This window comes from Schistocerca cancellata, chromosome 3 (assembly GCF_023864275.1).
Source record: "Schistocerca cancellata isolate TAMUIC-IGC-003103 chromosome 3, iqSchCanc2.1, whole genome shotgun sequence".
Taxonomy (NCBI): domain Eukaryota; kingdom Metazoa; phylum Arthropoda; class Insecta; order Orthoptera; family Acrididae; genus Schistocerca; species Schistocerca cancellata.
In genome coordinates this window covers 293,842,983-293,869,855 of record NC_064628.1, presented here as the reverse complement: position 1 = coordinate 293,869,855, position 26,873 = coordinate 293,842,983, and the positions used below count along the sequence as shown (strand labels likewise).

Below are 26,873 nucleotides of genomic sequence, written 5' to 3'. Positions count from 1 at the left end.
ATATAATGATGTATGCAGTCCTTATCCAGTTGTACAATATTACTATTATTATGCTGAGCAACACCACAAAAAATATGTAGACCAAGATATTATTCTAAAAATTGGTATGGTTTCATAAACTGTAAAGTAGTGGCAGACGAAAAGAATAAGTAAATGCAATAATAACAACAAAGAAAGAAGTTTTATTGGAACATAGGTAGCTGATGAAGTAAACGTGGCTGTAGAAATGGGATATAAAATTTTAGATGTCTCTGAAGTAAGGGATTTAAGAAATAAAAGCAGCATGTTGTTTAAAAATTATGTGAAAGATTTTATTAAACTAAATTAGAAACCAGTCCATATGATTTTGAATCTAATGAAGAATGTACCAAACAGTTAAAGAGAAATTAGATATTGACTTAGATCCTGATAGAATAATGGAAACTCCATGGAAACGAGCTGTTTCTAAGATATGTCTTAATTCATTATGGGGGAAATTTGGGCAGAGGCAAAATATGAGTCAAATAGAATATGTAACAGATTTACAGCGATTTTATGAGATATTATTGGATGCTCGATTAGATGATATAGATATCAATTTTATTAATGACAATATGTTTCAGATGAAGTTCAAATTCAAGGATTAGTATGTGGAAAATAATACAGTTACAAATATTTTTAAAGCAGCTTTCACTACATCGAAAGCTAGGCTTATGTTGTATGAAAGACGAGATAAACTATGAAAGAATGTTATATATTTTGATACCGATTCTGTAGTATATATTGATGATGGCAAAGTCAATTAAGAAAAAGATTGTATGTGGGTGAATGGACATATGAGTTAGGTGATAGTAAATGGATAACAAGTTAGGCTTTGAATGGACCTAAAAGCTATACTGAGGAAAATGATAAAAGCACAATGATGAAGGTAAACATCTTCACTTTAAACTACAAAAGTATTCAAAATCTGAATAGTGAATCTATGATAAGATTAATTGAGAGTGAAGTGAAAGAAAAGGTACATTAGAATACAATCAGAACAGGATATGTTGATACTAAAAATCTAGTCAACAAACAGTCTAAGTAAGAATTCTCATATCAGTATGATAAAAGAGTAGTTCTAGAAAATTGTGTTGCAGGCCTTATGAATATTAAAAATTATTATTTAATAAATTTAATAAGACTACAACAATTTTTCTATATTTTCTGATGTAAGAATAAGATTCATACCACATTTGTGGTACCAACGATATAAATTTATTAGTTGATTTTTATTGCATTCTCTATCTTCTAAATGTCTAATTATAGAGAGAGAATTTTTAAAAATAATGAATAGGCTTTAATATAATTTTGTATTAATTTTGGTAAATTATTTAATGGTAAATTATAATTCATTACATTTTTTACAGTCATAAGAAAAGAGAATCTGAGTTTTGTATTACTTCCCATATTTCTACACTACTGACCATTAAAACTGCTACACCACGAAGATGACGTGCTACGGACGCGAAATTTAACCGACAGGAAGAAGATGGCATGATATGCAAATGATTATCAGAGCATTGACACGAGGTTAGCGCCGGTGGTGACACCTACAATGTGCTGACATGATGAAAGTTTCCAACCGATTTCTCATACACGAACAGCAGTCGACTGGCGTTGCCTGGTGAAACGTTGTTGTGATGCCTCGTGTAAGGAGGATAAATTTCCGACTTTGATAAAGGTCGGATTGTAGCCTATCGCGATTGCGGTTCATCGTATCGCGACATTGTTGCTCGCGTTGGTCGAGATCCAATGACTGTTAGCAGAACATGGAATTGGTGGGTTCAGGAGGGTAATACGGCACGCCGTGCTGGATCCCAACGGCCTCGTATCACTAGCAGTCGAGATGACAGGCATCTTATTCGCATGGCTGTAACAGATTGTGCAGCCACGTCTCGATCCCTAGGTCAACAGATGGGGACGTTTGCAAGACACCAATTATCTGCACGAACAGTTCGACAACATTTGCAGCAGCATGGACTATCAGCTCGGACACCATGGCTGAGGTTACCCTTGATGCTGCATCACAGACAGGAGCCCCTGCAATGGTGTACTCAACAATGAACCTGGGTGCACGAATGGCAAAACGCCATTTTTTTCGGATGAATGCAGGTTCTGTTTACAGCATTATGATGGTCGTATCCGTATTTTGACGTCATCGCGGTGAACGCACATTGGAAGCGTGTATTCGTCATCGACATACTAGCGTATGACCCAGCGTGATGGTATGGGGTGCCACTGGTTAGACGTCTCGGTCACCTCTTGCTCGCATTTACGGCACTTTGAACAGTGGACATTACATTTCAGATGTGTTACGACCCGTGGCTCTACCCTTCATTCGATTCCTGCGAAACCCTACATTTAAGCAGGATAATGCACGACCACATGTTGCAGGTCCTGTACGGGCCTTTCTGGATGCAGAAAATGTTCGGCTGCTGCCCTGGCCAGCACATTCTCCAGATCTCTCACCAACTGAAAACGTCTGGTCAATGGTGGCCGAGCCAGTGGCTCGTCACAAGACGCCAGTCACTGCTCTTGATGAACTGTGGTATTGTGTTGAACCTGCATGGGCAGCTGTACCTGTAGACGCCATCCAAGCTCTGTTTGACTCAATGCCCAGGCGTATCAAGGCCGTTATTACGGCCAGAGGTGGTTGTTCTGGGTACTGATTTCTCAGGATCTATGCACCCAAATTGCATGAAAATGTAATCACATGTCAGTTCTAGTATAATATATTTGTCCAATGAATACCCGTTTATCATCTGCATTTCTTCTTGGCGTAGCAATTTTAATGACCAGCAGTGTGTATCAGTTTAATCATAACTATTAAATCTCATTTTGTATTCTTCTTCTTCATAAATGTGCTTTAATACATTAATACTGTCAGTACGGTCCTAGCTTCTGAAACATTCTATAATTAAAGATGGTTTAAAATATCCTTAAAAATATTGCATACAAATTGTTTCTCTCTTGGTTTATTATTTCTATCAACAAAAAAGCCAAGTTCAAATTCTTCCCACATATTAGTCATATTTATATACATTAAAAATTTAATGGGGTTTTCAAAATACCGATTTAAAATCGCTGTCTTCAAATATACGTAAATTTTTATATTTATTTTTATTGGTTTGAATTTTATATTTTATTGTTGTGTGTGAAGTGGGATTGATCGGTAAATAATCTTTTAGTCACTCACATTACTCATAACCTAACACCCTCCTTAACCTAATCTGTCATTTGCATACTCTGCCCTGACCTATGCCAAGCCCCCTCGACTTGTCATGGAAGTGCATCTTGCCTGACCATCCTCAGTCCCATACTGTCGGTTGATGGAATACAGTTGAAGTCAACGAATCTCCCCACTGACTTTGGTGCCTTGAGAGATCTTGTTAAGAAAGTATTTGAAAGACGAAAAGAAACCTTCGACCTGGATTAGATCTACGCACAGTGAACACTAGCCAATGGGCGCATAGCGCTCGATTAGAATAAGATGTGCCCTGAATGTAATGTCCACACTTGCTTTCCCCAAGATGGACGTAAGTGTAAGGTAACTAAACACACACAACAGTAAACTCGTAATGCAAGAGCTGTGTAAGGTGGTGGAGGAGACGAGACTGAATTTGCTCTATCTGCAGGAGACATACTCCCTTGCTGGACAGATCGCTTTCGCAGCCGCCATATGGCAGGTTATACCTTTGGTGATGAACTAAAAGCTGCGCTAGGTGTCACCAACAAAGCGCTAACAACTGCAATTATTTCACAGTTGTCAAATAGCCACAATAACGACATAGAGCTTCAGTGTACACTAGGAACGCTCTACATAGCTAACATTTACTCCCAGTATGGAGGCACTTTCGAGGAGTACCTAGACCACCTTACTAGCGTGAGTGCGTGACCATAGCATTGCGGGTGCTGAAAGTCACTGTGGCGGCGAGCATCAATGTGAAGTTCCCACTTTGGCTCAGTGACACTCGAGATGCCAATGGAGGCAGGGTGGAACAAGTAACCATGGCCCTGAACTTGTGGTGGCCAACAGACCAGGTAATACCCCGACCTACAATGGTCGAGATGGTGAAGGCTCTAACATTGACATCACTTTGGCGTCACCTGGTATAGTGGACAATGTTAAGAACTGCCTAATGCATAATGGAGCTACCACAAGTAATCACAAGCTAATAACGTTTACATTATCTGATAGAGAGTGCCACTGGGACCTAGGGTGGGAAGTTTGACTCATTTATAACCAAACTGATTGGGAGTGTCTGGCAAGGGCATGCGACATTCCGATGTTGCCAGAGAGTGACGAAAATGTGGAGCAGTACACTGAAGAACTGAGTTAGAAAGCTTACCACAGCAGTTAAAACAGCTGTGTCAACCAAGGGAAGGGTCTTGGCGGCCTCCCCATCGCCATGGTCTGTCGAGTTGGGATACATGCGTCAGTCTGTCAGAAGGATGAGGAGGCACTATCAGCAAAGTGTCTTTTGAGAAGACAAACAGTACTGGCTTCAGCAATACGGGAAGCTAAGGAGCTTCTTCAGAAGTGACTCTTAGACTCCGGTGCTGGGAGTGGTATATGCTGTATCACCTGGCAACCGCCCCCTGGGGTATCCTGTACAAATTAGTGAGGGATAAAATCAAGTCACCCATAGTGTTGTCCACCATCAGGGATGGGGATCGGATGATGGAGTCTTGGCAGGAAACTGCTAAGGTTCTGCTCTGGTCTCTGTTGCCTGACGAAGATGCAGAAGTAGATACTGAAGAGTGATGTCGCATCAAAGAAGAAAATCAAACAGAAAATGTCAACAACAGCGTGGTGTACCAATTCTCTGAGAGGAAATGGGTGTGCAAATTACATCCTTAAAGAAAAGTAAAACCCCAGGGCCAGATGGCATCACAGCAGAGGTAGTGCAGTTCCTCACCCCACAACCAGCCATGCCCTTAACAAGGCTGTGCAGTGAATGCCTGAGACTACATACATTCCTGACCATTTCGAAGAGGGCAAATGTAATAATAATAAGGAAAGGTCCCGACAAGGATCCAACACTGGCAAAATCATACAGGCCCATCTGCCTGTTAGATGTACTCGGGAATTTTCTGAAAAGCTGTTAGCTCACAGACTGGCTGCACACAGAGTGCTATGCGGGATGATCGACAGGCAGTTTCGCTTTCGGCTGGGGCGATCAGTGTCTGACGCTATTGCCCTGGCAGCTGAAGTCTGTGGCTCATCTCAGCATAACTATATTGTTGGCATCATGGTGGAAATAAGTGGCGCCTTTGACAACCTGTGGTGGTCGTCGCTCTTCTCCTGATTGCAGGAGAAGGAGTGCCCAGGGTCGCTAAATGACTGTCTAAGGAACTATTGCGAAGGAAGGCAGGTCTGGCTATAGTGGCTATAGTCCCCTAGTGGATGCGTTAGTAAAATAATAACGGTTGGCTGTCCACAGGGCTCCTTCCTGCAGCCACTCTACATCTACATCTACATCTACATCCATACTCCACAAGCCACCTGACGGTGTGTGGCGGAAGCTACTTTGAGTACCTCTATTGGTTCTCCCTTCTATTTCAGTCTCTTATTGTTCGTGTAAAGAAAGAGTGTCGGTATGCCTCTGTGTGGGCTCTAATCTCTCTGATTTTATCCTCATGGTCTCTTCACGAGATATACGTAGGAGGGAGCAACATACTGCTTGACTCCTCGGTGAATGTATGTTCACGAAACTTCAACAAAAGCCCGTACCGAGCTACTGAGCGTCTCTCCTGCAGAGTCTTCCACTGGAGTTTACCTATCATCTCTGTAACGCTTTCGCGATTACTAAACGATCCTGTAACGAAGCGCGCTGCTCTCTGTTGGATCTTCTCTATCTCCTCTATCAATCCTATCTGGTGACTGCAGACAGCAAAACATCTTTGATATGCTTAACAGCTTGGCGAATGAGGTTTCCACCAAGATAATAAGGGAATACCTGAGGGACAATGAATGAAAGCATAAGATCACCAAAATACGACTGGCTGACAGTCATTACGATCGGAATCCTCCACATCGCAGAGTAGGAGGGAAGTGCATCTCACACCGAAGGATACTGCATTAGGTTAAGATAGTTAGTCATAGCTGTAGTTTTAGTAAATGTCGATTTTGAAACTAACAGTTCAGGATCCTGCAGCGATAATACAGTTTCTAGAGCCAGCCCAGTGCCAGGGGCATGCCCACTGGGGCCAGCTCCGTGGGCACGGCCACAAAAGTAGGTTTATACCTCTGCTGGCACATCTGTGACTCTGCAGTAGTGTGTAGTACAGTAGAATAATAGGAATAACTTGTAGTTTCGGTAGAGCAATGATGTGGTCAGCTTGCTCATCAGAATTAAGAAACACTGCTGTATATTACGCTGCATGGGAAATTGCAGTAAACTATAGCACCCACTAATCATTTAGGTGGTGAGTTTATGTCCTACTATGAACATTGTTATGAATAAAGAATTTAAAAAAAAACAGATTCCTCATCAGAGATGTTAGAACGCTTTTATTAGATCAAAACTAATCGGTCGGCTCGTCTGGTCTGTTTGCCTTGGTGATTCTGAATAACTTTGGGCTGATTGCATGGTCCTTGTACCAGTAACACAGCTTTGAAATGTCTGCCTCATCAAGTGCCAATGGTAGGTTAGCACCTACCATAGTTATAATGGGTAATGAGGAATCATGGTTCAGTTCCAGAGTGGAAGCCTGAAAAGTGGTACCTCATCCAAGGAAGGCAGCAGGCGTGAAAATTACCCACTCCCGGTACAGGAAGATAGTGACGAAAAATTACGATATGGGACCAATCCGAGGCCCCATAATTCGAATGAGTATAGTTTAAAACCTTTATCTAGTGTCTATTGGAGGGTAAGTCTGGTGCCAGCAACTCCAGTAATTCCATTTACCACGTTTCTGGTTCATCGACCATCAGTGTTAAACTGGCATTTATCATTGGATGTCATGTCACTGGGGCTAGCTGAAGGCACGCAGTTGCCTTGTGCATGCCTGTGCGTCCCAGAACTTACCCCATTGAAATGCTATTATAGTGCTCTTTATCAAGTGTCGAGGTGGCCCAGCACATTTACTTTGAACAAATAAGAGGGCTTGCCGCAGGCAAGCCCTCCTGAATACTATGTGCATGGAGTAATGGAATAGGACTTTAGTTATATTTTGTAGGTTTTCAGAATCCGAAGTAATAATTAACAGGGACAGGCGGGGGAATTCGTACTGCAACGTTAGAGGTGAAATTCTTGGACCGTTGCAAGGTGAACAGAAGCGAAAGTATTTGCCAAGTATGTTTTCATTAATCAAGAACGAAAGTTAGAGGTTTGAAGGCGATCAGGTACCGCCCAAGTTCTAACCATAAATGATGACAGCCAGCGATCCGCCACAGTTCCTCCGATGACTTGGCATACAGCCTCCAGGACACCAAAGTTTTTGGGTTCTGAGGCCAAGCATGGTTGCAAAGCTGAAATTTAAAGGAATTGATGGAAGGGCACCACCAGGAGTGAAGCCTGCAGCTTAATTTGACTCAACATGTGAAACCTCACCCGTCCCAGACAGCGGAAGGATTGACAGACTGATAGCTCTTCTTGATTCTATGGGTGCTGGTGTTTGGTCGTTCTTAGTTGGTGGAGCGATTTGTGTGGTTAATTCTGATTACGAACTAGATTCTAGCCTGATAACTAGTCGTGTGACATCCTTCGTGCTGTCAGTGATTACTTTTCTTCTTAGAGGGACAGGGCACTATAGGCGTACGAGAAATTACAGGTCTGTAATGCTCTTAGATGTTCTGGGCCATTCGCATGTTACCCTGAAGGAATCAGTGTGTCTTCCCAGGTCGAAAGGTCGGGGTAACCTGCTGAACCTCCTTCGCACTAGGGATTGGAGCTTGCAATTGTTCTCCATGAACCAGGAATTCCCAGTAAGTACGAGTCATAAGCTCGCGTTGATTACATTCCCGCCATTTGTACACACTGCCCATCACTACTACTGGTTGAATGATTTGGTGAGGTATTTGGACTGGTATGCGGCATCGACTCTGTCATTGCCGAGGCTACCGAAAGATCACAAAAACGTTATCATTTAGAGGAAGTGAAAGTAGTAATGAGGTTTCCCTACGTGAACCTGCGAAAAGATCGTTATCAACTAGACTGCATATCTTGCCATGTGCATGTCATGTCGCACAGCTCACTACCTGCACGGCTTGCAGTAACCGCACGCCACGTGTGGAATCACGCGCACTTCTCAAAACTATCACAATGGTTGTAGTTAAGACTGGTAAGAGCTCTGAAGCTCTGGAGCTGGAAGCCTGTGGCACCTGGCGCACTGTGTCGGTTTTGAATGACTCTCAGCGGGGTGCCTCTCCGCACTAATGTGGAGCCATTCGATGCTCATCGGCTATGAGGCCATTGGACAACACTCTGAAACAGGGGTCGTCAAACACCCCAGTCTCGCACATGCAAGTGTTTTGCAGCAGAAACAGAACAAACGAAAATAGATCACTCAGGACGGTGGATCACTTGGTTCAGGGGTCGATGAGGAATGCAGTAAATTGCATGTAGGCATAGAACTGCAGGAGACAAGAACGTCGACGTTTCGAACGCACATTTCGGGCCTTTGTTCTGTTCCTGGGCCACGTCTGGCTGAGGTTCAGCTATGTATACTGTAAAGCGGCACCTGTTGTGCAACGTGCGCCGCTTTGGAGACTTGGGAGCATCGTGGCTGGATTGATGAAGGTTTCAGTGCATTTCTTTGTGTAACGCTATCTCACGAAATAAGCATCAAACGAAAAAACTACAAAAAACGAAACTCGTCTAGCATGAAGGGGGAAACCAGGTGGCGCTATGGTTGGCCCGCTAGATGGCGCTGCCATAGGTCAAACGGATATCAACTGCGTTTTTTAAAAATTGGAACCCCCATTTTTTATTACATATTCGTGTAGCACGTAAAGATATATGAATGTTTTAGTTGGACCACTTTTTTCGCTTTGTGATAGATGGCGCTGTAATAGTCGCAAACGTATAAGTACATGGTATCACGCAACATTCCGCCAGTGCGGACGGTATTTGCTTCGTGATACATTACCCGTGTTAAAATGGACCGTTTACCAATTGCGGAAAAGGTCGATATCGTGTTGATGTATCGCTATTGTCATCAAAATGCCCAACGGGCGTGTACTATGTATGCTGCTCGGTATGCTGGACAACATCAGCCAAGTGTTTGGACCGTTCGTCGGATAGTTACGTTATTTAAGGAAACAGGAAGTGTTCAGCCACGTATGAAACGTCAACCACGACCTGCAACAAATGATGATGCCCAAGTAGGTGTTTTAGCTGCTGTTGTGGCTAATCCGCACATCAGTAGCAGACAAATTGTGCGAGAATCGGGAATCTCAAAAATGTCGGTGTTGAGAATACTACATCAACATCAATTGCACCTGTACCATATTTCTATGCACCAGGAAATACATGACAATGACTTTGAACGTCGTGTACAGTTCTGCCACTGGGCACAAGAGAAATTACAGGACAATGACAGATTTTTTTCACGCGTTCTATTTAGCGACGAAGCGTCATTCACCAACAGCGGTAACGTAAACCGGCATAATATGCACTACTTGGCACCAGAATATCCACGATGGCTCCGACAAGTGGAACATCAGCGACCCTGGGGGGTTAATGTATGGTGCAGCATTATTGGAGGAAGAATAATTGGCCCCCATTTAATCGATGGCTATCTAAATGGTGCAATATACGCTGATTTCCTACATAATGTTCTACCAATGTTACTACAAGATTTTTCACTGCTTGACAGAATGGCGATGTACTTACAACATGATGGATGTCCGGCACATAGCTTGCATGCGATTGAAGCGGTATTGAATAGCATATTTCATGACAGGTGGATTGGTTGTCGAAGTACCATACCATGGCCCGCGTGTTCACCGGATCTGATGTCCTGGGATTTCTTTCTGTGGGGAAAGTTGAAGGATATTTGCTATTGTGATCCACCGACAACACCTGACAACATGCGTCAGCGCATTGTCAATGCATGTGTGAACATTAAGGAAGGCGAACTACTCGCTGTTGAGAGGAATGACGATACATGTATTGCCAAATGCGTTGAGGTTGACGGACATCATTTTGAGCATTTATTGCATTAATGTGGTATTTACAGGTAATCACGCTGTAACAATATGCGTTCTCAGAAATGGTAAGTTCGCAAAGGTACATGTATCACATTGGAACAACCGAAATAAAATGTTCAAACGTACCTAAGTTTTGTTTTTTAATTTAAAAAACCTACCTGTTACCAACTGTTCATCTAAAATTGTGAGCCATATGTTTTTGACTATTACAGCGCCATCTATCACAAAGCGATAAAAGTGGTCCAATTGAAACATCCATATTTCTTTATGTACTACACGAATATGTAATAAAAATGGGGGTTCCTATTTAAAAAACGTAGTTGATATCCGTTTGACCTATGGCAGCGCTTATTTCGTGAGATATTTGGCCAAGTCACAATCAATGGACCACCCTGCATATATGTATATATCTTGAAGGGAAAGGTATTGAGGGAGATATGAGTATTGCAAAAAAAATTTCACTGGCCTCATAACGAAACTTAATTAACCAATTTTTCATGGGATGTGATGGCAGCTCGTGACACTGCGTTTGTTTTAGTAATCCTGGGTGCAGTTTGATATAACATATAAAAAAACTGATGCTTCGGCTTTCTAAAATATAAAATGAAAATTCCTCTTCCTTGAACTCCTTGTATGGTGTCTGAAATACCCTATTTTTCAGATCCACGGTCTTTTTTGTGTAGTCTTGCACTTCTATCTTTTTTCTGTAATATTCAAGCTATTCCTTCACGCTGCAGACCATTTGAGTTCAATAAATATGATTTTCATACAAACGTGAACTCAGATATCCATGTACATAAAAGTTACCACGCTGTGTATGTGCACTTTGAAATCATCTTGCGAATGCCGTAATTCCCGCGAAAAAAAAAAAAAACAGCTAATTACAGCCATGCTAGTTGAGATCACGTGACTTGAATTTACTTGACGCGCCATGACGTGAGAGACAGTGTGAATACCCCTTGACGTGGTGGTGTCATGACGTTACTGTGCTGTTACGGATAGTGTGAACTGGTCTTAATAATAACTGTAGATAGGAATCCCTAGTTCATGGTCGTGTCCAGGTCTGCAGGTTCATTTACCAATTGTGAGGTGATGCAACGACACAGCGATTACTTTTTGCTCATATCGCTCTCAGATTTGTTGCTCGTAGCTCAACGTTTTTCATTTTAATTCTGAGAGGATCCACAGTCTAACGTAACAGTCGCTACACTCCGTCTCGTTTTTGTTGTCCACAGCGATAGCAGCATTCCAAGCAGCGACGCTTCGGACTACGATATCGGATGAGTGTGAATGCTAACGTTTATATCGATTTGCAACATAGTTTTTACAATAGGGAGTGTATGTAGTGCCATAAAAATCTACAATAACTAAAAAATGAGACCACATTTATCACTCTTTCGTTTCCTAAGGATCCTCAAAGGTACAAGACTGTACATTACAGTATAAAATTAAAGCAATAACAGCCCTTCGCGACCGAGGGCTGTTACTGCTTTAATTTTACTTTGCAAATAGTCGCTGACCACGCAGCCATGTTTAAAAGTTTAACATTACAGGATAGTTTATAATTCTCTTGTAGTGTACATGTATCTGCTGGATACCGCTGTTTTTCTTTGATAACAGAAAGTTGCTAGTAAATAGCGGAAGACCTGAGCTTTTGCAGAAAGGCATTGTGTATGTACCCAACAAAGCGGGGTTTTGTTCACTACACTTTCATCAGTGATCCGTGAATGTGGAACGTAGGAAACCTATATGGAATGTAGTACCCACATTACTCACTGTACGAAATTAGCGACTACACTTCTGGCTTAACGCAAAATCGCACAGGCATGATAATAAATCGTCCAAAGCAATAAAACTCTTTCCCAGCACAGAGGAAACCAATGCCACAATTGTTGCTAAATCTGAGCTGCAAACGGCAAGAATATTCAAGACATTTGTTTTCGAAGAAAAAGTAATTACGTTAACAAAAATACTATGTATTAGAAAGTTGAGTGAAGTGAAAGATTGTCATGAGACTCCATAAAATTTTCTGTAAGTATCAAGGAAACTGCCCATGATAATAACATCAGACGGCAGAAATATATGCTCTCATTAATGAAATATGTGTTTTTATTGAAAAATGTGTTTAAATTCTCTTGCTTTCAGAGGGGTAAGCTGCAAATATAGATATATTCAAAAGTATTTCTTCACGAATAAGTTGTAACTTATGTCATTGAATCGGTGCGATTCGGCTGTGTTTACATGTATTTCAAAATAATTCATGTCTCTTGGTAATTTACTAACGCATGGAACACAAAAGTATTACAACAATTTCGTTAACTATTTAGAGAGTAGTTAAGACAAACACTGTCCTTACGACACATGTGACTATCCGCTTTCTCGTCGCTTGGAGCGCTAGTGTCGCTCCAGCTGTCTAACGATAACAAATTTCGCATCACAGACTATCGTGACTAGGTTCTCGCCATGGTTCTGGCGGATCTCTCTGTACTAGCGAGATGTATGATCTTTGCAAGCTTCTATGCCGAGAAATTTGACAGGTACAGTTACAAAAAATTGTCGATAGAAAAGCATGAAGAGAGTAATATTGTTCAAAAACGGAACAGATGTAGACGGAAAGGTCAGCATATTGTTGTATTTGCGTATATTTTTGTCTTACGTAAAGTGTTTTAAAATATTTTTTTCTATTTTAAGGTCTTTTTAGTGACACATTCGCTGGACGAACTGCTGACAGCAGCGAGTCAGAAATTTGGATTTGCAGCTAAACGATTGTTCACCTCTCAGGGTGGCGAAATTGATGATCTTAAGCTTATTAGGTAAGTGTCTGAATAAAGCGCAGAGAATTTTCCTGTGTCTCGTTCCCACAGAAAAATAAACAAATGTCACTAACTTAACAACCATTGTAGATGCATGCTGTCTAAATATCTGCAAGGAGCGTGGGTGACTTTTGTTGTGGACTAGTTTGTACGATTAAGCCAACTAGCGTAAACTTGAAAACCTCTGCATGCTGATTAATCTTTTTTCCGTATAATGTTATTCTGTTACAGAGATGATGATATATTATACGTTTCTGAGGAGGAAGGTTTTATTCCTGTGAAACCAGCCACTACTTCAGCAACAAGTCAGGTCGTACCTGTTAGTTCTGGAACTGAAACGCCATCATGCAGCAAGTCAAACACAGAGTGGGTGACATTAAATGTAGGTGGAAAATACTTCACCACGTCAAGGAGCACATTGGTAACAAAGGAACCCATGAGCATGCTAGCAAGGTAAGAATCTCTTAAGATGTGTACAATAATGGTCACTATGCGACATATTGAAATTGGTTATGTATTGAAACATGCCCCCAATATCAGGGTAACAAATTTATTATCTTATAGTAAACACATACAGGTGATTTTTTTTTTTTTTTTTTTTTTTTTTTTTCAAAAGAATAATTTCATGCAGTTAAAAATAAACCAGAGTGAGCATGTGAGTAAAGTTTTCCCTGAACAGGGATAGTGTAAGTACTCTAAACACACAGAATTACTGAGCAAATATGTGAGTTAATACTCACCATGACATTACAGAAGTGTCCAATTCCACATTTCTGCTTTGAACCACGACATCACCAACATGACAAACGACTACTTCCATTGTATACAAAATGGCAACAATGTCGCTACCCACACATGCAAACAGACATGAACAAAAATAAAAATGACACAATAACTTCTCACTCCAAAAATAAAATGAAACTAACAGGACAACTGCAGAAAGTTGGGGGTTTAGCGCGGGGCAAGCTGAATATACAATAATGAAGAAAACACCATATCATCACAAAACATATAATATAAAAAGAAATTATGTTAAAACATTCTGCTACACCAACAAATCCACCACAGGAATCAGAAATTTCCTGTGACCTACATAGCTCAGCCGCAGCTATAGATACCAAAAGACTAGTACCTACAGCTCAGAAAAGTAGAACTCAAAATCCAAATATCCCATATTTACTACATCAGTTAAAACACAACTGACATACCATAAATGTACAACACACAAAATATCCCAGTTACTATAGGATAAAACCAAAACAAAAATCGCTTACCAACAAAAGCCTCCATCATTACCACCACCTAGGTTGTTCACCAAACCCAACCTCGTGCTGTCACCACAAACATGATGCACAACATATTCAAAATACATCTGCAGATACTGTGTGTCAGACTTCATATCGTCACTCATCTCAGAATTCTTGTGAATTTCACTGTCATATACGTACCTAACAAAAAAGCAATTAGAATTCTTTGTGCTCAACAAAAACAAAACTAATTGGACCTGACAAAAACACCAGGCGCATAAACAACAAAAAACAGCCTTAATAACTCATTGAAAGCCCTTCCACAACCCATGTTACTACACGAACAACCAAATTTGAAACCATGTTAGCACAATGACAACCAAAACTCAAATGAGGCCAATACCACATGTTAAACTCAGCACGTCCACATCCACCATCAGAGGGCATGAACAAATACTACATCTGCAAATACGACCAACTCAGAGTTCTGCGCTGTACTGATGTCACACACCAAAACACCAATTCATTACAGGTCAAAGCAGACTGGTGGAATCAGACACTTCCATTGACCACCTACTGTAAAGAAGACACTTTAAGTTGCACACAGAAGGGCATTGTGGCTCAGGCTACTGGAGGTGGCGGTCATGTGCTTGCTTGCTTGCTTCTATGTATGACTGTTGTTTGTCTTTTGAAGGCTGTGACCGAAAGTTTTGTGCAAGTGTCTTTTAAATGTGCCTGTCTACAACGTAGCATGTCTTCTTTACAGTAATTGCCAATCTATCTTTCCCTAAATTGTTGATACTTGTACACAGAGTTTCCAGTGTTTTATATGAGTACTCAGATGCTTTTATTCGGAAATATTTTGTTGTTTTAGTAGATGTAATTAAAGAATTGTTCTGTTGGTGCACTACAACTAGGATATTTTAGGAGAAATGGGTAGTGTTTTGGGGGCATGTGCTCATTATTCTTTTCAGTAAAAACTTGAAATCTGTAGCTGTAGTGGAACATTCCTATCTGCTCTTGTGGTTTCCCAGGACTGCATAATGAAGTGGAGTATTGGAGAAACTGTGTTTTGTCATAAAATATTGATTTTCAAAGCAAAGATATGTGACTAGGAATTGGACAGATGCAGGAAAAGTTTTATAGTGTAGTAGTGGCTATTAAGAAGGTAGACAGAAAAAGAACCATTTTATGCCCTATTAATAATTTTGATGATAAATTAATGAAATGACTGAAGCATAAATAACAGAAAACTGTAAGTGTGACTGGGATAATGTGATAATGCATTTGTACAGTTATTGAAGTAGGTGATGTGAAAGTCTTATGAAATAAGAAACAGTTGTTGTTACTAACAAATAAAAACATTAATAATATGAGATGTAAGTTACTTAGTATGAGTGACAACTAAACCCTGACAATGAATTTCAAATTATGAAAGCACATCATCTGTCTTACAGGGATTTATTAATCACGACAACGTTCATGACATGGTGAGATCATCAGGTAACAAACTGTTGACCTAAAGATACCAAATTGTAATTATATCTTAAAAAAGAAACTGCAGTACCAGAATCTAAAGTGCCAACTTATTAAAATGTTGAGGGATGTGCACCTTTCAGCATATAAAATCCATAAATTCTCCGTAATCTAAATTAAACTTCTGGTCTGCCATGAACATTCCCCAGGTTCTGTGTATCTGCTGCTGTGCATTATTCTTAAGATGGATCATGCTGATTCAGTCTCGTTTGTACTAATTGTATTGACCACTCTACCTGAGAAGATATACTACATATTGCATCCCGGCAAGAAAAGTGACACAAGTTAAAAAGTGGCATCTGTAGATTGTCACTGGAAAAGATGACTGAAGTGCCCCAACACACATGAAAAATGTAGTGGAATTTACTGCCAACAATAATTACTTGAAATATAAGGGCAGTTTATACTATTTCAATGTAAATTTTATAGAATTAATTCTTTAAGTAAAATTTTTTCAAGTATTGTATTTTTCAGTTGTCACTGTTTGTTGGGGTTCAATATGTTCTGTGAGCTCATTTAGGTTTGGGCTTCTGTGCCATGTTGTATGATGCTGTTTCTTACTCAGCAATTTTTGTTTTTAGAGTTAGCATTCTCTCAAGTTCCATTAGTTATCTTGTTTGTGACAGTTGCATGCTTTGACAGTTTTATACATCTACGTATTGTTCAGAAGTGGCTTGTTTGAAAAAGAAGGAATGTATGAGACTTCTGTTATTTACTCTTACGGAAGTTTTTTTACACGTCACGTATTGAAAGGTCTATTTACCTCATTTGCTAATCAACATTATACTAATTCGGTAATTCCTGTTTTACAGTCTAATTACAATTTTTGTGTCTTCATTAGGTCAGTAGTTTGTTACTTGAAGATGTGACTACAGTGTCATGAAGCTAGTTGTGATTGTTAATCATTTTGATACAGATGTTGCGGTTTTCATCATTTCAAAACAATGATGTATGACAAACCAACAGGTCCTCCACAGCAGTAGTGGATTGTGGACTGAGAATGTTCTTGTTATTAATGTCTTCACACATATTAAGAAATTGAAAACATCTGACCACAGTGGGAAAACAGGATGTAGTACAAAATAAAGTGTCATGACACATTCATTGGCTTCATCAACTGGCAATGAAACTGTCACTTTCCAACTTAACATAGATCTTGAGTTACACTTCACTGCAGTTTGTTGCTGCAACATCATATAAAAAAGTACATACACAGAACAAAACATTTTTTCCCTCAGCCGCACTAGAGCTATGTAAATCTAGTAAACAATAGTGTCAGCTACCACACACTATAAATGACACATTTTTGATAAAACATGTGACTGACATATACAGCTGAAACATGAGAGATGCTGTCTCCTTAACGTATGTCACACTTCCAGGAATTTACTGATGACTCATTATATATTAGACCAGACTGCCCTTATTATTTATTTCATCCAGGGATCATCAATAGCTAAAAGTATAGATGTACACAAAATACTTAGGTATGCTCTGTAAGGATAGGACAGGTGGTCACTCATTGTAAAGAAACTGGACAAACGAGCAAAATACTTGATAAATGGAGATATGCTGTACAAAACATAGTAGAACATACATGTTCAAGGATGTCAGGAAAAATGTTGAAGGGAAAAAAAGTACATTCTTAATTACGGGTAAAAATGTTTTTATGCTTTGCACTTATGCAAAACTGTGTGAAATTTGCATAATTAATAAACATTTATTAAGTATAAAGACATAGTTTTAAACACCAAATGAACAACAGTTACGATAGTTAGTGGTGCTATTGAAAAGTAGATCTGTAGAGGTACAATATCTGTCAAAGTAGATCTTGTAGGTCTGGTCCCATGCAGTTTGCCTTAAGAGACCAATAATAATGTTTTGAGACGCTCCAATATCTGTTTCATTTTTTAATGTGAATTTTTACTTATTTTCTTGATTGCCGTATATTTCAGTTTTGTGTTCAAACCCCATTTCTCCATACAGAATTAAAAGTACCCCCATTTATTCAGTTTCTTCATATACAGCTCATGTGGTGCCTTGCTTTGGTTAGTGACAGCTTCTCAATCATTGCCACCGAAGGACATTTTTTATTCACTTGATCAATTATAGCACTTACACAGTTTGTCATGATCTCGACTCTCAGGGTCTGATAGCTTCATATTGTCTTTGAAATGCAAAGTTGTCATCAGACTTTAAAAGTATCTCTGAGACATTCTGTTTTACTAGCTCAACATGAATATCATAATTCCAGTAACATTGAAATTAAATGTTTTGTTTAGGTTTTTGTGTGTACTGCAAAGATTAATTTCATTTAAAATTTTTACCATTAATTTGTCAGTAATAAAATACTTAGAAGACTGATATGGTGTAGTCAGCTGTTGTATTGATTGTGGCAGTGCACTATTTTCTTCAGATCTAAAAATGTCACTTTGTATATAAATGGAGCACTTTGTATTTTTCCAAATGATTTGATTTCTCTGTCTCTTTAGATGTTTCCAGAAGCTTGTTGTGCTGGATATATCAGCATCAAGTTGATTATCATCACTATCACTACAGTATCAGGCTCACTACCATTATTTGCAGATTCCATATCATTTAAAGTTACAGTGGGATCTTCATCCAATTCTTCAAAATATAACCCATCTTCTGTGTCAGACAGACATTGTAGGGCCGTGAATTCTTTGTAAGTCTTCACTTAATGTCATCCATTTTCAAAATACAAGATTGCCTCCAAGCAATAATTGAACTAGCATGGGAAACTATATGAAACCAGAATGAAGGAAACACCAGTTTGCTATTGTCTGAATGTGGGTAGGAGTATTACTATGGACCATTCCACATATGCAAACAAAATTGATTCATATTGTACTTCAGTACTTATCGTTAGTGGAAATATGAGCTGACCTGAACAGCACACTCTCCAAAGGTTACAGAAACACTACAATTTTTTTACATTTGCATGTTCTTGCTTGCAGCTACCAGCAGTCACTATCAAGAGAGGGCAATGTTTGCCAGACTGTTAATGCTGCTCAGAGAACAGTCACATCATGAGCTCAGTAGTACTTTCTGATGGGAGTGTGTTCCACTTAACCATATCTGGCGGTGTTAAGGTGCACTGGAATAAAAGAGGCACTCCACTTCTTAAGACTTGTTTATAGAAAAACAATTTCTCACTTAATACATCTACTACAAAACAATTATAACATATATGTATTCATACATTGACTGATGACCATAGATGTTAAGTCCCATAGTGTTCAGAGCCATTCATACACCAAATATGTAGATGATGCAGGAAAGAGAGCTCAACTTTAATTTTCACCCTCAGAGTAGAAGGAAGAAACATTTGAAGTCACTGTGTCAGAATCTGAATTCCCATACAATAAACTATCCTTGGTACTGACCAGTGCATTTCTGATTTCGCACTTAAATGATTTAATCACCTGTTTCAATTTTTATAGAGCCCCATGAAGCTTTGACTAACTCGCAAACTTGAGAAATGCTAGGTATCTTCTATTTCCTGACAGTGTTGTTTCAAAATATGTAGATTGCATCTGTATTTTTCAACTCTTCCTTCATAAATCCCATAAGTGGTCTGTTGATATATAAAGGCAATTGGTTCAAGTAAACTAGTTAGCCCACCTGAAATTACAGCAAACTGAGTCTTCAGTCGATTCAGTCTATTTTTAATGTCTAGTGTTTTGCAAGAACGAAACTGATCCCATACTAAGAGGACAGGCTTTTTGAGGCCTCCAGATTGTGCAGTCCCTCCCAGGGGCACAACTTCATCGTAGTCACCTTCAGTGCCGGGCGGGAGGGTTTGCATTCCTCGATGAAGTTCAGCTATGCTGGCGGTACTGTAGCTACTGGCATGGTCACCCAGAACATCAATAAGGTTTGCCTGTTCTGTTACATTAGTTTCGTATGTTGGAGATTTTGTATTATTTGCCAGTGAAATAAAGTTGTGATCAAAAGCATGTTGTAGATACGAATATTACGTATATTTTTTACTCTGTCATCTTTAATATTGCAAATCAGTTGAGATATTAAGATCCTTTTTGATGTTTTGTTATATGATTTATTACAGAATGTTTGCAGAGGGGGACAATGGATTTTTAATGACTCCTAGCAATGTTGACAAAAATGGTGCTTATCTTATTGATAGAAGTCCAACATACTTTGAACCACTTCTCAACTATCTGCGAAATGGACAACTAATTTTTGATAATAATGTGAATCCAGAAGGTATTTATCCAGTCCTGTAGTTATTCTTTGAGCTTTGTTTCTTTTTCTTCTTCTGCTAGTTCACATGGTATTTTATGATGGTGTATGTAATTCATCATCTGACAAGTTGATTTGCATCAATCTAATGTACTAAATATTTTATATCACAATGAAGTAATTTGTTTGTATGCCTCATTTATGTGTGTTTCTGATTATGTTCAGGAATATTGGAGGAGGCACGCTTCTTTGGCATTGAATCATTGATTCCTCAGTTGGAATCATTAATACAAGCTGGTCAACGTTCTAGAGATAATGCTCCTCTTACTCGGCGTGATGTTGTTAATGCCATCATTGTCACGCCATTCACCGCTGAACTGCGTTTCCAGGGGGTTAATTTAGCTGGTGCAGACTTATCCCGCTTAGATTTACGCTACATCAATTTCAAGGTATGGAGAGTTTATTGGTGTAGATACCAGATACAATAATTTCAGTTTTATACATCTACGTATTGTTCAGAAGTGGCTTGTTTAAAAAAGACAGTGTGTTATTGGTCAGTTTGCGAAACATTTTAGTGGTGTAAATGACAATTGACCAATTATTAGTCTCACCTCTCTTCATGGTCATGGTTTTTTGTGGAGGATATAATTTGGTGTTGATAGATCAACCATTCTTTAAAGTGAAACAGTGGGAAATCCAGGCTTGAATAATGACAATATTATGAAAGGGATAGTTGCCACTCATCACATAGTGGAGATGCTAAGTCACAAAAAGGCACAACAAAAAGACTGTAAGCTTTTGACCAAAAAGGCCAATGTGGCCTTAGTAGCAAGAGACTGGTCATGAATGTATGAGTAGCATTTGATTGTGTGTGTGTGTGTGTGTGTGTGTGTGTGTGTGTGTGTGTGTGTGTGTGTGTGTGCCGCACCAGTGTTTTTGTTGTACCTGTCTGACTTAACATCCTCACTATATGGTGAGTAGAAACTACCCTTTCCATAATATGTCATTCTTTAAAATGACTCTCTTTGCAGACAAATGGGCAAGTCTCTCAGACCTCCAGTCATCCTGCACATGTTGTATTCCACTACAGTGAGGGAGCCATTTAATGATAAGTTGTCTTCCTATCATTATTTGTGGAGCCCGCACTAGTTTGGAAGCTGGTGAATGACTATTTCATTTTTTGACAGAAATAAACATTCGTGGTTGCATTGCCAATAAGGTAGAAACAAAGTTGCTATCTACCGGGTGATCAAAAAGTCAGTATAAATTTGAAAACTTAATAAACCATGGAATAATGTAAATAGAGGGTAAAAAATTGACAGACATGCTTGGAAGACATGGGGTTTTATTAGAACAAAAAAAAAGTATTGCTAGATGCGTGAAAGATCTCTTGCGCGTGTCGTTTGGTGATGGTGTGCTCAGCTGCCACTTTAGTCATGCTTGGCATCCCAGGTCCCCAGGCCTCAGTCCGTGCGATTATTGGCTTTGGGGTTACCTGAAGTTGCAAGTGTATCGTAATCGACCGACATCTCTAGGGATGCTGAAAGACATCAGACACCAATGCCTCACCATAACTCTGGACATGCTTTACAGTGCTTTCATCCCTAAATGCAAGACAGTTTATGCTTGACATCCTATGTCATGAGACAGTTCACATAATTCACGGGAGGAGGATGACGGATGACGCACATTGCTTTGTATGCTGCTGTGACCCACTTCCCAGAGATAGAATGTCCTATGCAAACGAGTAATATGTTCATAATTTTGCCACTCAAAATAAGTGATTTGATTCAGTCTAAGAGGTTGCACTTTGACATATAAATCTAAGATTAATGAATTCAGATAGATTTTATGAACAGAAGGTTTTTTTTTTTTTTTTTTTTTTTTTTTTTTTTTTTTTTTTTTTTTTTTTTTTTTTACATATTGGACACATTACACATGAATCCTTAAAATGTCAGACATTCTAAATGCCCAGTCTCACATTTAAATGTTTTAGGGGTGTTCTTGTAGAACAAGAATATACTTTGGGATTAAAGGCGACCACCGAAAAGCGGAAGCATCGAGTTGTCGATAGGTACACACAAAAGAAAGAAAAAGCTTGCTAGCTTTCAGTGACGAGCTAGAGTAAAACACACACACACACACACACACACACACACACACACACACACACACAATAGTGTTAGGTGGGTGGGTAGATAGAGAAAGATATATATAGATAGATAGATAGATAGAGAGAGAGAGAGAGAGAGAGAGAGAGAGAGAGCAGGGGGTGGGTCACTCGGAGGGAGGTTTTGTGGCTACAAATGTGGGAGGGAGGGGTGGCAGGTATGTGGGCTACCATGATTGTAGCAGCCAGTGGGAAGTGGCACAAGCCAAAGAGGACATGAATTGTGAGGACAGAGGGAGAAGAAACTGTTGGGTGGAGGATGCAGGGCAGTGGGTTACCTGAGAATGAGGCCAGGGTGATTATGGGAGCAAGGGGTGTACAAAAGTGTAAAAATTTAGATGAAAAGTTTGATATTTTCTAGTTTCTCTTGCTCTGGAATTATTCGGCCATGTGATATCACTCAGTTACCTCTATACGGCAACATTTAACTTTGCTTTTGGGGGTACAGTGCCAATTGCAATGTTGGCAGTACTCCGTAAGCAGTCAATTGTTATTATCGAGGCAGATATTGCACGGCTGCAGCCATTTTGGAGACAGTTTGATTCAGCTGGAATATACCTAAGGTGCATTTTATGTTTAATGTAACATCAGTTATTGTTTTGAGTATCTCTACTTACATTGTAGTCAGAATATAAATACTTTAATTATCATCAATAATTATTTTAGGTGTCTGATATATGTTGATTGTGGGTCAGAAAAGTGATCCGTTGCCAACAAAACTTGCTTCTACAAAAGGAGGACAATATTTACAGTGAGAAATGGCAAACATTTTTGTGGCCTAAATCGCAAGGTCCGCATTGTCTGGAGCTCTGAATGGTCTGTCTTGAACATGAAATAAGCTCCGCATGGTCAAGTCGTCCACGACGGTATGGAACTCATCCTTGAGGGGCACGCGTAGGGACTCAGTTGTTCTCTGCCGTCTCCAAATTGGACGTACGCGGTTGACCCACAGCTATCTCCTTCGTAGTGAGAACCCGCCCCAGTGTCACTGTGATGCAGGGCTGACAGTGGTCCATCTTCTGATGGACTACCCTCTTTTAGCCCCCTTGCGGCAGTCCTTTAATTTACCAGCTGCACTTCCTTTAATTCTAGGTGACGATGCCTCTATAGCTGACTCAGTTTTACGTTTTATCTGTGCAGCTGGGTTTTATCACTTGCTCTAGTGTGGGTGCTCTCGCATGATTTTTCAGGCTACACCCACTCCAGCGACTTTTAACTGTGACATGGCTACCAAAATAGTGTCTTTTATGGTAACTAGTTGTGTTGGTACCTCTATCAATGCTTTCCAGCTGGAGGTTCTTCATTTGTAGTTGAGAGGTTGACTGTTTACTTGATCCATCAACCACTGTAGTCTGTTTTACTCAAGTCAACTATTTGCTCTGCTCCTTTTAAGTGTCCTCTATTTTGTGTTACTGCGGTGTTCTCTCCCTCTGGGTGCAGAGGCTATGCTTTTACTGTATAGGCCTTTTACAAGTATGTCTGTTTGGAACTGGGGACTGATGACCTTAATGTTTAGCCCCCATCAAACCCCAAAACCAACCAACCAACCCGGTGCCACAGGGATATGATCCCTGTGGCAGACCAAGGTGCAAGACTCCCCAATCCACCAACCCAGCACCTCCTAGTCCAGTCGTGTCACAGGTTTATCCTACCCCAACAGAGGCCAGGCCACCTGCGCAAGCAGCTATGTCATATGCCAGCTCTGCTGCAAACACTGCACAGCCCTTATTTTGGTTGACATAGGTTACCAATCAGCTGTCCACCAGGATGGCGTGACCACTGCCAAACTGTTGTCAAGAACAAAGTTGACCACTTGGTGACACAACATGCAGCTGAGCACAACATGTTAAATTTCAAAGGCTGCTTCACAACCCAGGACCACCACCAGCTCTTCTGAACTACGCAGATGAAAAGTTGTTCTTACAACGTACACTTGGCTCCCATGGTCGTCCTCGCCCCAGTCTCAGGTAACCCTCTGTCCCACATCCTCCACCCAACAATTTGCTCTTCCTTTGTTCTGTCACCCCCTTCCAATTTTCATCACCTTCAGCGTGTGCCACGTCCCATTGGCTGCTAAAATTGTATCAACCTGTATACCTGCCACCGCTCCCTCCTGCATTTGTGGAAGGCAAACCGACCATCTCCCCTCCCTCCGAGCCACCCACGCCCTGTTCGCTCTCCCTGCCTCCCCCTCCCCCTATCCACCCCGTCTGACACTACTACTACCACAATCAGTCCACTTCCTGCAAAATATCGATGGCATTGTTGGTCTAGCAGGCACCACGTTGGGGTAGGAGCATGACTGCGCACACATTTTACTCTAGCTTGTTTGTGGATAACTCTGAAAGCCGCCTCCTTGTGTGCCTATTGATGACCAAAACAGGTCTGTATGTCAGTGAGTGGTCTCCTTGAATCCTAAAGTACTTAAAATCTCACACGTGTCATGAGAATCAAGATAAGTGTGTCTGTACATAACTTACTTGTTTCCAAAAAAAATAATTGAGAAAGCATTCTGATATGACAGAATTATACTGGTCATTTCATAACTCTTAATGAGACTACCTAGAAAATAAATAATTTGTTAAAAACATTCTATGTGCCTCACCAAGGAAGTGACTGGTTCTAATGCCAATAAGAGAACTGAGACACTAATTTTTATTTCTGCAAAACAGTTTCTCATATCTTCTAAATCTTTACTAGTGAAAATAAAATTTAATTCAAGGAAAAAAATATTCAGTATTTGCTTCTGTTTCTTATACAGTTGTCCCCTTTGGGTCTGGGGGTTAGAATAGGCCCGAGGTATTCCCGCTTGTCGTAAGAGGCCACTAAAAGCTGTCTCTCACATTTCAGCACTTCAGCCTTAATGTGATGATCCCCAGTAGGGTTTGACCTCCATTTTTCAAAATTTTCCTGAAGAGCGAGGCAATTGGGGAAGGGTGCCTTACATGGTCCATAGTGTCCATCATGCGCTGAGACCTCTCGCATCCGTTGTTGACGTGGATCTGCGCTGCCGCTTATTCTCCGGCTGTTGGGCGATGTCACCCTCCTGGGTGCCTTTTCCTCCTTCCTCTGTGCAGTATCACTTTCACGCTGGGAATGATAATGGACTTCTTAGCTCGTTTGCACCTGATATCCGGCACGGTAGCCAGTCCATTGTGGTGGGGCCGCCATGTACCCTGTTGGTTGTACCCCATGACCACATACAGATTGCTCTGCTGACGCTTGCGCCGTTAACTCCCCACGTATGCCAAGGAGAAGATGACTGTCACCCTGGGGCATCGGGACTCCAGGCAATGGTCATCCTGCCAGGTGGCCTTTGCTGCAGCAGGGTGGCGCCTGTGGGGAGGACCCCTGGTCTGAGTGGGTGGCATCAGGGCGGATGATATGCCATGAAATGTAGTACGTCATCTCTTGCTGGTTGTCTCTAAGCAGTCAAGGTCTAACTTCAATGCTAAGAAATACGACCCCAAATCATTCTCCCCCTGGCCACACCATGGGAGGAACGCCAGGCTAAAGATGGCAGCAAAGTTTATTCACCTCGGTACCTCGTATGTACAAGAGTTGATGGGGAATCTTTCTTGTCAAAGAAACCTCAGTTTTTTGTGGAGCATTCAGAGGGCAAGTTTGAGGAAGTGGAGGGCATGTCCAAAATGTGGTCAGAGTCAGTCTTGATCAAAATAGCCGCCTCTGCCCAGACACAGGCACTACTAGGTTGTGACAAGCTGAGGATGTTTGTTTCCATCACACCCCATAAGAGCTTAAATATGATCCAGGGTATCATATTCACAGGGACCTTCTTTTGCAGTCTGATGATGAGCTGTGCGCCAATTTAGAGCGGCGAGGTGTCCATTTCATCTGGTGCGTCCACCGGGTTCTGAGGGATAATCAGGTTGCCACCGGTGCCTTCATCTTGGCCTTTGAGGGTGACACATTACCCGAGAAAGTCAAGGTGATGGTCTACTGCTGCGATGTAAAACCATATCCCTTCCCTGATGTGGTGCTATAAGTGCTGGAAGTTCAGCCATATGTCGTCCCACTGTACTTCCGGCATCACCTGTTGGGATTGTGGATGTCATTCCATTCTTCAGATCAGATGTTGAAAAATTTACAGCAGGACTCCCTATACTGTTGAGGAAGAACTCTTTTATAATATTTTCCCGACTCACGTTGTTTTCTCAGTTAACTTCTCCAACTTCTTTATTGTTTGTGCTGCTCAAATTTTCTGTTTCCATTTCAAAGATGTTTTGTTGACACAAACAAAAGCGTACATGCTTTCTGATTACCCCAAAACTAAACGTAGGAGACCTTAACATATAACTCTTGGAACTTGCTACTGGACACAAAGAGCATGTGCACTCTGGCAGTGAGTGTTTTAAAAATGTTCTTTGTGATCTGACATATGGAACAAGTCTACAGACATGAAACAGAGCACCAAGAACACAATAACAATGAAAATGTATTTTGTGTAAGAATGGCACTTCGAATTATTGACATTTTCATTCATCATACGTAAGTGACTTTAGCTTGTTTGGTTGTCGAGACAGCAGAACTTTAAATTGTACAGCACTGTGTGAGTAATGCATATACAGGAAGCATAAATGACAGAGAAAGAAAACAAATGAGAGTAAGTTTTGGATTCTGCTGTGTAGATTATTACTGCGCCCTAATACTACAGGGATGTGATGTAAGTGCTGCATGCATGTTTT

At 40.5% G+C, this 26,873-nt stretch overlaps 1 protein-coding gene across 1 annotated transcript in view; it reads left to right on the top strand.

Moving 5' to 3' along the window:
• The first annotated feature begins 12,629 nt into the window (after nucleotides 1-12,629).
• LOC126174991 (BTB/POZ domain-containing protein KCTD9) overlaps nucleotides 12,630-26,873 on the top strand; it is a 32,987-nt gene continuing 18,743 nt past the window's right edge. Inside the window, exons 1-5 of the mRNA XM_049921473.1 lie at nucleotides 12,630-12,794; nucleotides 12,869-12,990; nucleotides 13,222-13,443; nucleotides 19,864-20,021; nucleotides 20,223-20,446. Coding sequence (XP_049777430.1) covers nucleotides 12,747-12,794; nucleotides 12,869-12,990; nucleotides 13,222-13,443; nucleotides 19,864-20,021; nucleotides 20,223-20,446 — 774 coding nt within the window. The 5' untranslated portion in view covers nucleotides 12,630-12,746. The remainder of the gene's footprint in view (nucleotides 12,795-12,868; nucleotides 12,991-13,221; nucleotides 13,444-19,863; nucleotides 20,022-20,222; nucleotides 20,447-26,873) is intronic.